The sequence below is a fragment of the Panthera pardus genome, unplaced genomic scaffold, assembly GCF_024362965.1.
Source record: "Panthera pardus isolate Hobbes unplaced genomic scaffold, ASM2436296v1 HiC_scaffold_20, whole genome shotgun sequence".
Taxonomy (NCBI): Eukaryota; Metazoa; Chordata; class Mammalia; order Carnivora; family Felidae; genus Panthera; species Panthera pardus.
In genome coordinates, this window is record NW_026526766.1 from 11,919,413 (window position 1) to 11,933,975 (window position 14,563).

At 43.6% G+C, this 14,563-nt stretch overlaps 1 protein-coding gene across 2 annotated transcripts in view; it reads left to right on the forward strand.

The window, feature by feature from the left end:
* The window catches only part of ENTREP1 (endosomal transmembrane epsin interactor 1), a 67,992-nt gene that overhangs the window by 41,037 nt on the left and 12,392 nt on the right, over positions 1-14,563 (forward strand). For both annotated transcript variants that reach the window (XM_019463642.2, XM_019463641.2), the window contains exons 3-6: positions 1,047-1,157; positions 9,737-9,865; positions 11,700-11,807; positions 11,896-12,029. In XM_019463642.2, the coding sequence (XP_019319187.2) occupies positions 1,047-1,157; positions 9,737-9,865; positions 11,700-11,807; positions 11,896-12,029 (482 nt within the window). The remainder of the gene's footprint in view (positions 1-1,046; positions 1,158-9,736; positions 9,866-11,699; positions 11,808-11,895; positions 12,030-14,563) is intronic.

The window sequence follows — 14,563 nt, forward strand, 5'->3', positions numbered from 1 at the left end:
GAGAACGAGCTTTCTGAATTAGCGTTCATGTGCGAACTCACTGACATTAGCCACCTGACAATGCTGACATTAGCTACCTGAAATGATGCTTGGTTCTAACGCTGATCATTGTTAGCTCCGATCTTTTATTATTTGTGATAAGGTTTGATTTTGATAATAATCATAGTTCTCAAGTTGAAAAGCCTTAGCAGTCTCTAATTTACGCTAAGTAAATTCTGGCTTCTTGGTTGGTTTCCGTCAATTCTGAATTATTTAGCATACCGTTTGTAATATTTAACTTTGGAGAAAAGTATGTAGAAGATCATTATAGACTTGTTCTTTGATACCTATCCTGTTTGGAACTGAAACAAGACTTATCTTTATTTTTGTTTGTATATTGTGACTTTTGGCTAATAAGGGCTCGAGTACCTTCAGTTTTCTTGGGTTCCACCTATATTCTAGAATTCTCCATTTGTATACTTACCATTGATCCTGCAAAACTCAGAAAAAATAACAACGGCTCACAGAGGAAGTGGCCATGGCTTAATGCAATGAACAGATAAAAGCTGAAGGGGTCAGAACACCCTTAAATGCAAAGAAAGAAAAAATTAGGGACTTGACATTATTTAGAAGACTTAAAAATCATGGCATTCCTCAACACAATTTAAAAATTCTAAAATATGAATAAAAAGTTTATACATTAAAAACATTGTTCTGACTTTTTTAATTACAAAATTTGTTTATTTTTATTTATTTATTTATTTGAGAGAGGGCGAGTGTGCACAAGAGGGGGAGAGAGGCAGAGGGAGAGTGAGAGAGGCTCCACACTCCGCACAAAGCCTGACACGGAGCTCGATTCCTTGACCCTGGCATCATGACCTGAGCCGAAATCAAGAGTCAGATGCTCAACTGATTGAGTCGCTTAGACGCCTTGGTTCTTCTTTTTTTTTTTTTTTTTTTTTTAATGTATTCTTTAGGAAGAGAATATGATTTTTTTTTCTCAGACAAAACTATCTCTGAATTTAGCCATCATCTTGTTCTAACTGCCTCTTTCCTTGCTACTTCAGGTGAACCTCTTTGTGCTGCTCTCTGTGGTGTGTGTCCTCTTAAATCTAGCTGGATTTATTCTCGGCTGCCAAGGGGCCCAGTTTGTGTCCAGCGTGCCCCGGTGTGATCTGGTAAGTAATCCTAGAGCATGGCTGTGCACCTGCATGGACCCTGGCCTGCCTGGCTTTCCAGGGGTGCCAGTGTGTGCCCAGCAGCATCCTAAAGTGAAATCTGAAGTCAGGCAGAGAAAGTGGGAAAACAAAACAAAGAACTGGCCTGCTAGTTATTTTACTCACATTGTCAACTATTTTCTTCCAAAGCGGGGACCATCTAGCAGAACCCCAGCATCACAGTAATATGCCGTGTCGTTAGTTAGTGGATGGATGGATGGGTCAGGTCTCCACAAGCAATAACCGTCTGCTCTCGTCTGAAGAGGGAAAATGGAGATTATCAGAATACAGTTCAGCAGTGCTTTATCTGAAACCTTTGGAGGCCAGGTGTGTTTCAGCATTCAGAATTTTCCAATGATGAGCGTGGTGCATACATGATTTCTTCTGAAACGCACTGTGGGACTCTGGGACAGCAGGCTTTAATCAAAGCTTTTGGTTTTCAGGGCTTTTTGGACTTCAGAATTGTGGATAAGAGGTTGTGGTCCTGCACAATCTCTGAATTTTTTCCTTTAATTTTTAACGGTGGTAAAATGCATGTAGCAAAAAAATGTGACATCTTAACCATTTTTAAGAGTTAAGTTCAGTAGTTGAAGTTCATTCATATTGTTGTGCAACCGATCTCTGGGACATTTTTCTTGTTGCAAAACTGAAATTCTGTATGTATTAAACAATTCCCCTACCTTCCTGGCCCTCCCCCCACTCCACCGCACCCCCCCCCCCCCGCTTCCGGCAGCCACTCTTCTTCTTTCTGACTCTATGAATTTAACTGATCTAGGTACCTGATATAAGTGAAACCATACAGCACGTGTCTTTTTGTGACTGGCTTACTTCGCTTATTTCACTTAGCCTAATGTCTTCAACACGCCCACATGTAGCATGTGTCAGAATGTCCTTTAAGGCTGGAGTAATATTCCATCGCGTGTGTATACCATATATAATTTTTTAACCACAAAAATGCTTAAGTGTCATACAAATCGGCTTGCAAATATCTCTCTGAGAGCATGCTTTCAATTCTTGTGGGTCTATACCCAATTGCCGGCCATCTTTGAACTTTTTTTTTTTTTTTAAGTTTTAAAATTTCTTAGAGAGAGAGAGAGAACGTGCATGCGTGCAAGCAGGGAAGAGGGGCAGAGAGGGAGAGAAAGAGAATAGCAAGTGGGCTCCATGCCTGGCATGGAGCCTGATGCAGGGCTCGTTCCCACGACCCTGGGATCATGACCTGAGCCGAAAGCAAGAGTTGGCTGCTCAATGGACTGAGCCACCCAGGCACCCCCATCTTTGGACTTTTTTTTTTTAAGTTTTTATTTACTTTTGAGAGAGAGAGAGTACAAGCACAAGCAGGGAGGGGCAGAGACAGGGAGACACAGAATCTGAAGCAGGCTCCAGGCTCTGAGCTGTCAGCACAGAGCCTGACTCGGGACTCGAACCCACGAACCATGAGATCATGACCTGAGCCAAAGTTGGACGCTTAACTGACGGAGCCACCCAAGCGCCCCCATCTTTGGACTTTTTAAAAGGACTTCTCAGTGACAAATACCTCTGTGTGGCACAAAGCAAAAGAAACAGACTCTTGAGAAGCCGTAGTCAGTGTCGCCTATTTGGAACTTGGTTCCCAGGCAGTGTCGTCCCTTAGGAACCAGGAGGATGTAAGTGGAAGAGTGGCCGCGTGTCTCACGATGGATGTGACTGTAGAAGTCCTGGCCTTACCCAGCAGGAGAGCTCCTCAGGGACTCACCCCAAACCTGTTGCCCTTTCTTAACACCCCTTTACGAGTTTTCTGATTTGTCATCGCATTGTGTAATAACCCTAAGTTACGGGACCCCAGGCTCACGGCCGTTTCTGGTTTTCAAGGCCCCCTGCGATTCGCCATCGCCCTGCCTGCTCCCTAAGGCAGCTCACGCTCCCGGTAACACTGCAAAGCCTGCCTGGCATTGCCCTGCTTTCTGACCTCTAACAACGCTGTCTCCCCACCCCTCAAATTCCTCATCCCTCACTTCCCTGTTCTTCAAATGGCATCGCTCGTTTAAAGCCCCATTCAAAGATTATTTTCTTCAAGAAACAGTCCCTGAAGCCCCAGGGAAGATCATCTTCCAGAATGTCCTATGTGTACATCTCGTAGATATTTATCCTTCTCATTTTTGGGGTCGGAGACATTTTATATACCTGTCTTCTCTGTTCCTCCAAGCTGGGATCAGCCCGAGGGCAGCGTCTGGTTCTCTCTTATTTTGGGCCCAATGGCCCCCTTCACTGCCTTCTATTCCTTCATGTACAGAGTTTCCAGGAAAAAAAAAAAATGTTGAACAAAACTTGGTTTTCCAATTACTAATCACACAGCAAATTAGAAGAGGCTAAGAGACCAGACACAGGCTGGAAGTGAAAAGTCGTAGTATATTGAAAGACAGTTTGGCAAAATTGTAGCATCTCTTAGGTGCAAGACACTGTGTTAGAGGCTGCTGAGAGTAGGAAGGAAAAGTCAGACCTCCTTTCTGACCTGGAAGTTTATCACGTAGCAGGAGGAACGGGATAAGCCTGGCAAATGCTGGATTAGTGTTTGGGCAGGACATGAATATGTGCCCAATTGCAAGCAGCTAGAGCGGGGTTGGCCGTCAGACTGACACACGGTGCTCAGGGCGAGCAGAGAAAGAAGGGCTTGTATCCGGGGGCAGATAGGGAAGGGCTGCCTGGAGTCTAGGTGTCTGAGTTGGACCTTGGAGAATGGATAAATAAGGAGAGTGTGTAGAACCCAAGAGAAGACAGGACTCAGAGGACAGTGAGGAAATCGGCCCTGGTGGTGCTGGAAAATTGCAAGGGGTTAAGGGTATATTTAATGGACTTTTCTGAGAAATTCTGTGGTTCAGGGGCACCTGGGTGTCTTGGTTAAGCATCTGACTTCCGCTCAGGTCACAATCTCACAGTTTGTGGGTTCGAGCCCTACATCGGGCTCTGCTGACAGCTCGGAGCCTGGAGCCTGCTTCGGATTCTGTGTCTCCCTCTCTCTCTGCCCCTCCCCTGCTCACGCTCTGTCTCTCTCTGTCTCTCAAAAATAAATAAATGTTAAAAAATATTTAAAAAAAAATAAATTCTGTGGTTCTCTACTCTGAGTGCCCATTAAAGTCACCTGAGGGAACTTTTTAAAGAAAAAAAAAAAGAGATTCTATACTCAGTGATTCTCAGTCAGCCTGGAGTGGGGTCTTGGCATCAGTATCTTCTTATGGGTTTTTTTTTTTTGTATTATTCAAAAATAAATAATTGAGAGAGAGAGAATGAAAGGGGGAGGAGCAGAGAGAGAGGGGATAGAGGTTCTCAAGTGGATTCTGTGCTGACAGCAGAGAGCCCGATGTGGGGCTTGAGCTTATGAACCACAGAATCATGACCTGAGCAAAAGTCAGACGCCTAACCGACTGAGCCACTCAGGTGCCCTCTGTGTCTTCTTATGTTTTTCAATGTATTTTTAATTAAAGTTTTTTTTTTTCCCCACCACAAAACCAACTCTGTGATTGTTTCTGATTATAAAACTAAAAATTTGGACAAGCCCTAAAAGTATAGGACAGAACTTAAAAATCATTTGAAATCACACCCTTCTGGGTTAGCACTGTTAACCACTGATGGGTTTTGGGGGCACCTCTTTATGCATAAAAACACACATAATTTTCCATCAGTGGGAACATATAATTGTTGTTTTTCTTCAGGGAGGCTATTTGACAAATGAAATCTTTTTGGGGATGGGGACACTTTCTGTCCTTCCCCCTCCACCATGTCACCCCAAATCCCTGGTAACAAACTGGGGAGTCTCCATTTGTGTTTCCATGTTATGTTATCCTACGTAAATATGTAGGAAGTGGGGGCATTAATGATTTATCTTCCAAAAATGGGACATAGTGTATCTACTTCCCTACATACTGTTTTTCTCACTTAAAGGTGTATTAGATACTCCCCCTCTTTTTTATTCTTTTTTTAAAGGTTAGCCCTCTATTTCCTTGTTGTCTATGATGGCTTGGGGTTTGGCCCATAAAAACAATGTTGTCACACATACTATTCTCTCCCTGGGGGCGTTTCGCTCCATGGAGGAAGCTCCCAGGTCAGAGATTGTTCCTGGTGGGGAAGGCGTATTTTTTCTTCTGTTTGTCTCATTTTTTACAAAAATTACATAATCAGGGGCGCCTGGGTGGTTCAGCCAGTTAAGTGTCCAACTTCAGCTCAGGTCATGATCTCATGGTTGGCGAGTTTGAGTCTCGCATCAGGCTCTATACTCATAGCTCAGAGCCTGGAGCTTGCTTGCTTCAGATTCTGTGTCTCCCTCTCTCTCTTCCCCTTCCCCCCTCAAAAATAAATAAACACTAAAAAAATTACACGTTCAACCATTTGGTGAGCCTGTTTTTTAAAATTGAGGTAAAACTTAAAATGAAATATACAGATCTTAAGGGTGCAGTTCATTGAGTTTTGACCAGTGGATACGTGCATCTTGACGAATGTATGCACTGGTGAATAAGAGATTTAAAACATTAGTTTTGCCCGTTGTTGGACTTCACCTGAATGGGGTCAGGTATGTACCTTTCTGTGTCTGACTTATTTTGCTCAGCGTAACACTTTTGAGATTCATCCATGATTTTGTGTTGTATCAGTTCCTTCTTTTTTTTTTTTTTTTTCTTTTGCACATCAGTATTTCATTATATAAAAACATCACAAGTTGTTTACTCCGTTCTCCTGTTGATGGACATTTGTGTTGTTTCCAGCTTGGGGATATTATGAACAGAGCTATTATAAACATTTTTGCATAGCTGTGGTTTTTCTTGTGAGCCCGTTTTCTTTTCTCTCAAGTAAATAAGTGATACGGTATTGCTCAAGGCATGTGGCAAAAGTGTGTGTCACTTTATAAGAAGCTGTTAGACGGTTTCCCAAAGTGGTTGGGGAAGAAGTATTGTTTTCAGTTTTTTTTAAAAAATTTAATGTTTATTTATTGGAGACAGACAGAGACAGAGCACAGGTGGGGGTGGGCAGAGAGAGAGAGAGAGAGAGAGAGAATCTGATGCAGGCTCCTGAGCTGTCAGAGCAGACGTGGGGCTCGAACTCATAAACCACAAGATCATGACCTGAGCTGAAGTCAGATGCTTAACTGACTGAGCCACCCAGGTGCCCCATTTTTAATTTTTAAAAAATGTGTTTATCTATTTTGAGAGAGAGAGAGAGGCAGAGCTTGTGTGGGGGAGGGGCAGAGAGAGAGGAGAGAGAATCCCAAGCAGGCTCCCTGCTGTCAGTGCAGAGCCCAAGTTGTGTGTCTATCCTGTGAGATCATGACCTGAGCTGAAATCAAGAGTCGGACGCTTAACTGACGGAGCCATCCAGGTGCCCCAGGAGAATAAGTATTTTTAATTTAAAATACATGGCCGGTTTCTTCATTAAAGGGCCTCAACTTACATTTCTACTGGCGCCCCTCCGTCAGCCAACAAGTGTTTCTCTCCAAAATTTGTCAGTCTGAGGGGCTGGTGTGGGAGCTCATGGGTTATAGTGGCTTGCAGTCCCCTCATTGCTCGAGATGGGGTCCTCATTTTTCAGAAGCTTCCCGGAAGATTCTAACAGGCAGCCGGGGTTGAGAACCGCAACACTGGTGATAATGAAAAGGAGGGGAGGATCTCTCTGGTGGCATCAGGTAACACTATCAAGGTTGAAGGGTGAATATTGTTCATGGAGAGGCTTGAACAGGGTTGTTTGTGGATGGTTAAAGAGATCAAGGAGAAGTTGGAATATAGCTGCAGAAATATTGGGGGCACCGCTGGGATTGAGAAGGGAGGGGGAGGATCAGGACAGAAAGAGCAAGAAATACAAAATACATGGTTGTCTGGCATCATTTTATACAGAGCCTCAGGGTTGCTTGTGTCTGCTGGGCACAGTGACTGATATTCATTATTATTTGGATAATGATTAAACTTTCCAAAAGTCTTGTGTAAAGGGATTAACATTCACCAATCTGGAAAGCTGTTCCATCCAGACCAGCTCACCCAGGAAGTTCCAGAGAGCTGAAGTTTCCATATACACAGAAGCCTTGTTGTGTGTAAATAATGCAGCCGTGTGTGTGTGTGTGTGTGTGTGTGTGTGTGCGTGCCCACGCACACGCGCGCAGTCCGCACAAGCCTGTTTTCTCTCTTAACTTGAATGCCTTGTATCAAGAATGGACTTGAGGGGGAGGGGAGTACTTTGCAAGATGACACCTAGTATTACCTGAGGGGGGCAGAATCCTTAGGTAGGATTTTGAGGCTTACATAAGTATAAGAAATAGAAACCACACTGCATGGTGCTGAAAAAGTGAACTTGGTTGAGCTTGGTTGGTGTTTGGGAAGAAGAGAGCCTCGTGTACATAAGCAGAATGTAGCAACTCTAATAGCTGCTTATTTGTAACTACTAAAAAGTACTGTTAGTAGTAAATCAGGGAGTTCTCAGCTGGAGACTTTGAGGGAAGCAGCTCCCTGGGAGTAATACTTCCCAGCTGAATTTAGCCCAGTGTAAGGACTATTGCTAATTATGAAGAGGGGCTAAGAGAAAGCCATTGATCCCTGAGAGGAAATAAAATCCCCCCTCCCAGACTCTGCCTAGAGAACTCCTGTCTGAACGGCCACAGTAGTTTTCCCTTAGAAGGCAAAAATTGAGTGCAGATATTAGCAGCAGGATGTACCTTCAGACATGTGAGACAGTGGAAGAAAAATTCAAACACAGCCTTTTGCTTCTATGTGCGTCTGTGGGGTATGTTGTGGATCTAGGTGTGGGGACATTGTTAAGACAACAGTCTCTGTGGACAAACCAGGAAAGGACAGAAACCAAGTGGAAATGAATGGATAGGGTCCATCCAGGTAACTCTAGTTGCTGTAATTTTTTGTATCTGAGGCAGAATTTATATCAAAATCTGGGCATCAGTGTTTGATATAATAATGCATCCCTTTCACTGTGGTTTAAGGACAGAGAATAAAAAATGTTACAGAATCCATGGAGTTTTGGAAGAGGCAAAACTAATCTATGTGGAAAAAATCAAAACAGTGTTTGCCTGTGGGAGGATGGGAGCAGGGATTGATGGGGAAGGGCATGATAAAACTTTCTCTGGTGATTCTGTGTTCTCTATGCTGATAAGGATTTGGGATGCACAGGGGTTACGCGTTACTTAAAATTCTGCAAATGGCGTGCTTAAGATTTGTATGTACATTTTGTGTGTGTGCATGTAAATTTCACATCCAAGAAAGAGAAAACCAAACCAAAAAAGAATGTGTCTATTAACGCGTGTAATCATCAGTGGACATTTTTCCCTTCGCTTCATAGTCAACATGTATTAAAAGAACTATGTTTTCTCCTAATTTGGAAAAGTACCATGAATTTGTTACAGGAGGGTAGCTACAGGGTGAGTTTGGTTAGAAGGTAAAAATCTTAATTCAATAAGAAAGAAGACTCATATTTCCTCTTAAGTAACTAAAACACTGTAGATGTTCAGTTATTAAAGATTACTAAAGAATTTTGCAGCTAGTGATGTTGAAGCTGCCTAATTAATCTAACAAGTATGAAAAAGGTATGTCTCTTCCTTTTAGCCAAAATTTAACAGCCAACTCTAACAGCTCAACAGGCAGAGCAAGTTAAGTATGAATTTTGGCTCCTAAATTACGGGTCTTAATTAGCCAACATCAGGTTTTGCATATTTTTATAACTTGATTCAAGGGAAACTTAGAAATATGGCCAAAAGTTTGCCAAACATTTCACTATAAATATGAGATTACTCATCTCTGATGTCATCACTTCAAATAAAGAAAACTAGAACCTGTGACCACATTGAAGATGTCAGCTGAGAGATCTCGTTAAAGTCTATGTGGTTTGGGGATACCGTTCACCAAATATACCCTGTGTTTCTTATAGGCACACGATAGCTTAAATTTCCCTACCCACTTGGAGTTAGGTAGAGCCATAAGATTTGTTTTGGCAATGAAATGTGAGCTAAAGCGAGGAGTGTCATTTCCAAGAGGAAGATTTAGGCTAGAGTTACGAGACTTAGCAAGTTAAAAACACAGGGCACCCAATTAAATTTAAATGTCAAATGAACAGCTGATACGGTTTTGTTTTTTGTTTTTGTTTTTTACTATAAACATTTCTCATGCAATATTTTAGGACATAATTATACTAAACAATGATGTTGTTTATCTGGATTTGAATTTAACTGTGTGTCCAATATTTTTCCTGGCAACCCTATTTTAAGTGCCAGTGTGCGTTTTATCGTGTGCTCTTCACCTCTGGCATAGTGATCATTAATCTCGAGATGGTGGGTGGTCCATCAACCAAGGTCCCTAATGGAATATGATGACCAGAGCCCCCGGCTGACCTGCAGTGGGCATGCAGAATATTCAAGAAATAACTTTGTTGTTACAACAGCATACCCTAGCCTACCCTGACTGATATAGGTACTGCCTGGCATGGGACCTCACCATATCTCATTCTGCAGGATTGGTGCTCCAGGGTAGCCTGTGTATTCATTCTCAATAATCAGATTGTTGTTCTGCCTTTTCCCCTTTAAGGTGGACTTAGGCGAAGGCAAGATTTGCTTCTGTTGTGAAGAATTTCAACCAGCCAAATGCACAGACAAAGAAAATGCCTTGAAACTCTTCCCGGTTCAGCCTTGTAATGCTGTTCACCTGCTACTCAAGGTACTCGAATGGATTCGACCCTCATCAGTAAATAGGCTATAGAGCCCCCAAGAAGGCAAAGTTACTTGAAATATTCCTACCCTGTTACCTCCCTCCAATAATTGGGCTGCTGAACGCAGATAGGAGCCAACCCTCATCAGTGACCCAGGGACAGAACTGAGTTAGGAAAAAGCGCAGATTACTGTGTGTCTCTTAAATTACGAATGGATGGCTTTCTTTGTGTTCAAGAATTATAAGATAGCGAAAAATGTGAAGAAGCCTAAATATATACATATGTACGTATATATATTTATGTACATGTATGTCCATACCACACACGATGCAACTACACATATATGATGTAGCTTTTAGCAAAGCCTTTATTTTATATTTTTTAACTTTTTTTAACGTTTATTTTTTGAGAGGGAGAAAGAGTGTGAGCAGAGGAGGGGCAGAGAGAGAGGGAGATAAAGAATCCAAAACAGGCTCCAGGCTCTGAGCTGTCAGCACAGAGCCCAATGAGGGGCTCGAACTCATGAACTGTGAGATCATGACCTGAGTTGAAGTCAGATGCTTAACTGACTGAGCCACCCTGGTGCCCCGGCTTTTATTTTATATTTCAAGTAGGCCCACACATATGTGGGGTTTGAACTCATGAACCTGAGATCAAGAGTTGCATGCTGTATGAACTGAGCCCACCAGGTGCCCCGGCCTTGAGCAAAACGTTTAAACTGCATGCCCGTTTGTCCTTGTACTGATGCTCCTTTGTTGGCTTCATCGAGTCCTGCGGGCTGTTGGGTGATGTTCAGCCAGGACACATAGGTTTGGGAGAGATATCCGTTAGTAAATGCAAGAGAAATTCAAGCACCTTACCTCTTGTTTAATAGGCAGCAACTATAGTAACTGAGAGATTAAAAATAAATGATTCCAGTTGCAGAGAGGAGTTCAGAATTACCCTTTCTTAGGGAATTGGATGAAAGTTGTGTCCTGACTTAAGCAAGGCCGCTAGTCCCGTGAGTGACAAGATCAGTTGGTGAACCCTGAGGTATTAGCTTTTGGATAATCCCTCACTGACAGACGGGCTTTCTTCAGATCTTTCTTTTGGGTTTATTTTTTGTTCAAAGGAGGGATCTCTCAGCTGCCAGCTCTCTGAATTGTGTAGAGTGTGAAAATGGCCTTCTTTCTTTGGCTTCTTGGTTTTCTGGTAGCTGAGTCACCCCCAAACTTTCCGAGCCACAAACCCTCTTGGGGAAAGCCTCGCTAAGGTGCCAGGACTGTGGCAACAGAAACTTCTGGAATTGCCTTTCCTGCTATTTTGAGACGTGTTTAGAGAAGAGACGCCCTATTTACACTCTGGCTGGCCTGCCCCCCTGCGTTGTCATAGTTAGGTGCCCAGGGCAGCCCAGCCGGTCACTCCTGAAATAGAATCCGTGGCCACAGATTAAACAGCACGCTGTCCTGCTGGGAGGCTGCAGGAGGGGGAGGCTGGGAACTGCTATCATTGACGACCCCACCTTCAGAACCGACACTCAGCTGCTCTCCTGGAAGGAATGTTTCCAGACCACATTCTGATGCTTGCAAAAAGAAAAATCGTAATCCTAGGGCTTTTGGGGACAGCAAGCTTCCGAGATCAGTTTTTAAAATTAAGAAGTATACATTACTGCCTGAGAGTCCTAATAATAACCAGCATTTATCTGGCACTTACCATAAGCCAAACGTCAAAGTCCTTTGCGTGGTTTTTCTCATGAGAATCGCCTTGTTGGGACATTACTATTATTATTTTTAAAAGTTTTGATATTGCCTTCTGGTCATCAGCTTTGAAGTACTCGGTGGTGTTATTATTTCCCTGTTCTAGAAAGTTCTTTTCGCCCTGTGTGCCTTGAACGCCCTGACCACCACCGTCTGCTTGGTGGCAGCTGCCCTTCGCTACCTCCAGATATTTGCAGCCCGAAGATCCTGCATCGTAAGTCCAGACACGGGGACACCAGGACTGTGTTGCACTGAGCCTTTGTAGCAAAGGTCGTTGACTAACCAAGGTGCTGTTTCATTAGGATGAGTCCCAGATTTCTGTCGAAGAGGTGGAAGAACATGGACGGATCCCAGACCCCGATGATTTCGTGCCGCCAGTGCCCCCGCCTTCCTACTTCGCCACATTTTACTCCTGCACACCCCGGATGAACCGCAGGTAGCCTGGGTGCCCCCACCCCAGCTCTCTGTGAGGACTCATGGAGGATTGTGTTATTTTCCAGGATTTTCTATCCCCCCCATCCCGCCCTTTTGTCTGATAAACCGTGCCAAACCAAAGAAAAGTCACACCTTGACCTAAGGGTACACTTTTTCCACTTCAATTAGCTTCCCAGGAAAACTGACACCCAGTGAGATGGCTGCTATAATGTGACAAGATTGAGAGCTGCCGTTGCCCTGGAAACACGCTCAGGCCAAATCGATGTTCATTATAACACCATCAGCAGGTTCCCAAATCATGACATTCTTCCCAGCCATTAAAAAAAGATTAATTATTCATGACATCTCCCTGGTCTAGAAAAAATAGACACCATGCTTATTTTCTTTTTCAAATTCTAGCTCAAAATTTATCATTTGTTTCTTAAATCTCAGGAATAACTATTTGCAGAAAGAAATGCTGCATGTGTTTTTCTGGTTGGTAGCAACTTCTAGAATTATACCTCCTTAAATATTGACTTCATTTATTCATTCAACAAACATTTAATCAGTCCTCGGCTGCTTCCTAGTCACCATGCTGGGTTATTGACATTCCGAATGAGTTAGATCCGCCTTCTTCCCCTCTCCATAGCTCAGAGTCTGGGTCATTATGGAGGAGTATTGCAAGGATCATAGTAGATCTCAAGAGAGAGATTTGGGTGCACAGAGGAGGCCCACATAACCCATGATCGTGAATGGGCTGCAGAGAGCTTGAAGGCAGAGTCAGCCAGCCAGAGTTGGCTTTCTGGATGAAGTGATCTTAAGCTGAATTTAAAGGATAAGCAAACTATATTTAAGCTTCCAAAAGAAAAATCTCTGAATTCTCTAAGACTGGTGTCTTTAGCTCAATATTCAGAGGGCCAGGAATTTCTACTTTTAATCCCCAAGGCACCCAAAGGAGAGTTGTCAAATTTGGTGCCAGGCTTGAGGTTTTTGGAAATCCATTTTCTAATGCTCAGGGCAGCCACATGTGGCTTTGAAATAGGCCACCAGTGGGAGCCACTACACAGATGCCGTTAATGTTCTTTTCAGTGGGTTGTCTTCCTGCCTTGTCACTCAGAGTTGTACCTAAACCCCATCTCCATGCCCTCCTCTGCTCACCCACCTAGGGGCAGGTAGGGATGGCCACAAAGCTGGAGGGGACAGCTTCTGGGTGCACGGAGGACAGCTCAGCCTCCCTGTTGTTCAAGGGGTGGTGCACTGGAATGTCAAAGCTTTGGGGGCTAGGATGGCTTCCCTAGTCTTTTAGGAAATGAGCCAAGAATTACAGCGGCCAGAGAGACAGAGCAATAGAACACATATTCCTTGTGCACCTAGAACACATTTGCTCATACTGTAGCCCAGTTTCAGGCTGTGTGCAGTGGACATATTGGAAGGCTGTAGAAAATGCCTGTTATTTCATGGTTGGGAAGAGAAATGCCCTCTTCAGGAAGAAGAATTAATTGGCTTTCTGATACTGTGGGTGAGCCCTTGGTTGACCTACGAGGAGGCAACAGACAGATTTAATTTCCTGCGGTGGCAGAAAGGGAAAGTGACTCATGCGGGTGTAGGAGTCCTGCTGTCCAGCAGTGCCCCTCCCCACTTCCCTTCCCCTCTCTTCCATTTCTCTTATCAGTTCCTCCATAGTAATGCTTATCAATGTGGGTATATCCACCTTTGGGTGCATCCCTGGATTTGCCCCTCTGAGTCCTGAGACTGTCCTCTCCAAATCCAGACAAGCATCTCCTCAAGAGCTTTGCCTTTCAGAACTTGCCAGTAGGAACATGGAGGGGGGTGTTAAAGTAATCCATCCCTGTGAGAAAGAAGGCACTGCTGGGCCTGAAGTATATACCTGGAGGCCGAGATCATATCTCCAATGGGCAAACACCCTTATTTTCTGCAATTCTCCCAGTATCAGAGGGCGGTCCACTTTCCTTACTAAAATGGCTAAATGTATTCACCTTTGCATACATATTGAATCAAAAGCATTCTTAAATTTGGTCGACTTTGCTAGATTTTTAGCTATCTACCTTATAGACACTAGTTGTTCAACTTTAACTGGTAATTTTCTTTCTTGTAAGCAGGCAGGCAAGAAGACTGATGAATGTTTTCTTTAGTATTTCCACAACCGGTTAAGAGTTTTCACACAATGGAAGCTCCCACTTCCTGTAAGATATCATGACCTCTCAGAGAAGTTTATTTATTTTACTTCTATAAATACAACCACTTCGTGCATTGGTACCTCCCTGAGAAAGGGCTTCTCAAATTACCATCATAAACAGAAACCTGATTGCAGTGAAGGTTTCTGTGCAAAGATGGGTTTCTGTCTCGTGACTTGATTTGTAAGGGCAGCAGGGGCTGCGTCTTCTTCTTCCGTCACCCTGGGGAGCCCCCCATCCTCAGAAATTGGTTGGAGCCAGGAGTCAAGAAGCAGAGCTTCTGACCTATTCCGTGACTGTGGACCTAGTTGAACCATGGTGATGTAATGTGTTACGGAAAACTCAAGATTATAGAAAGCAG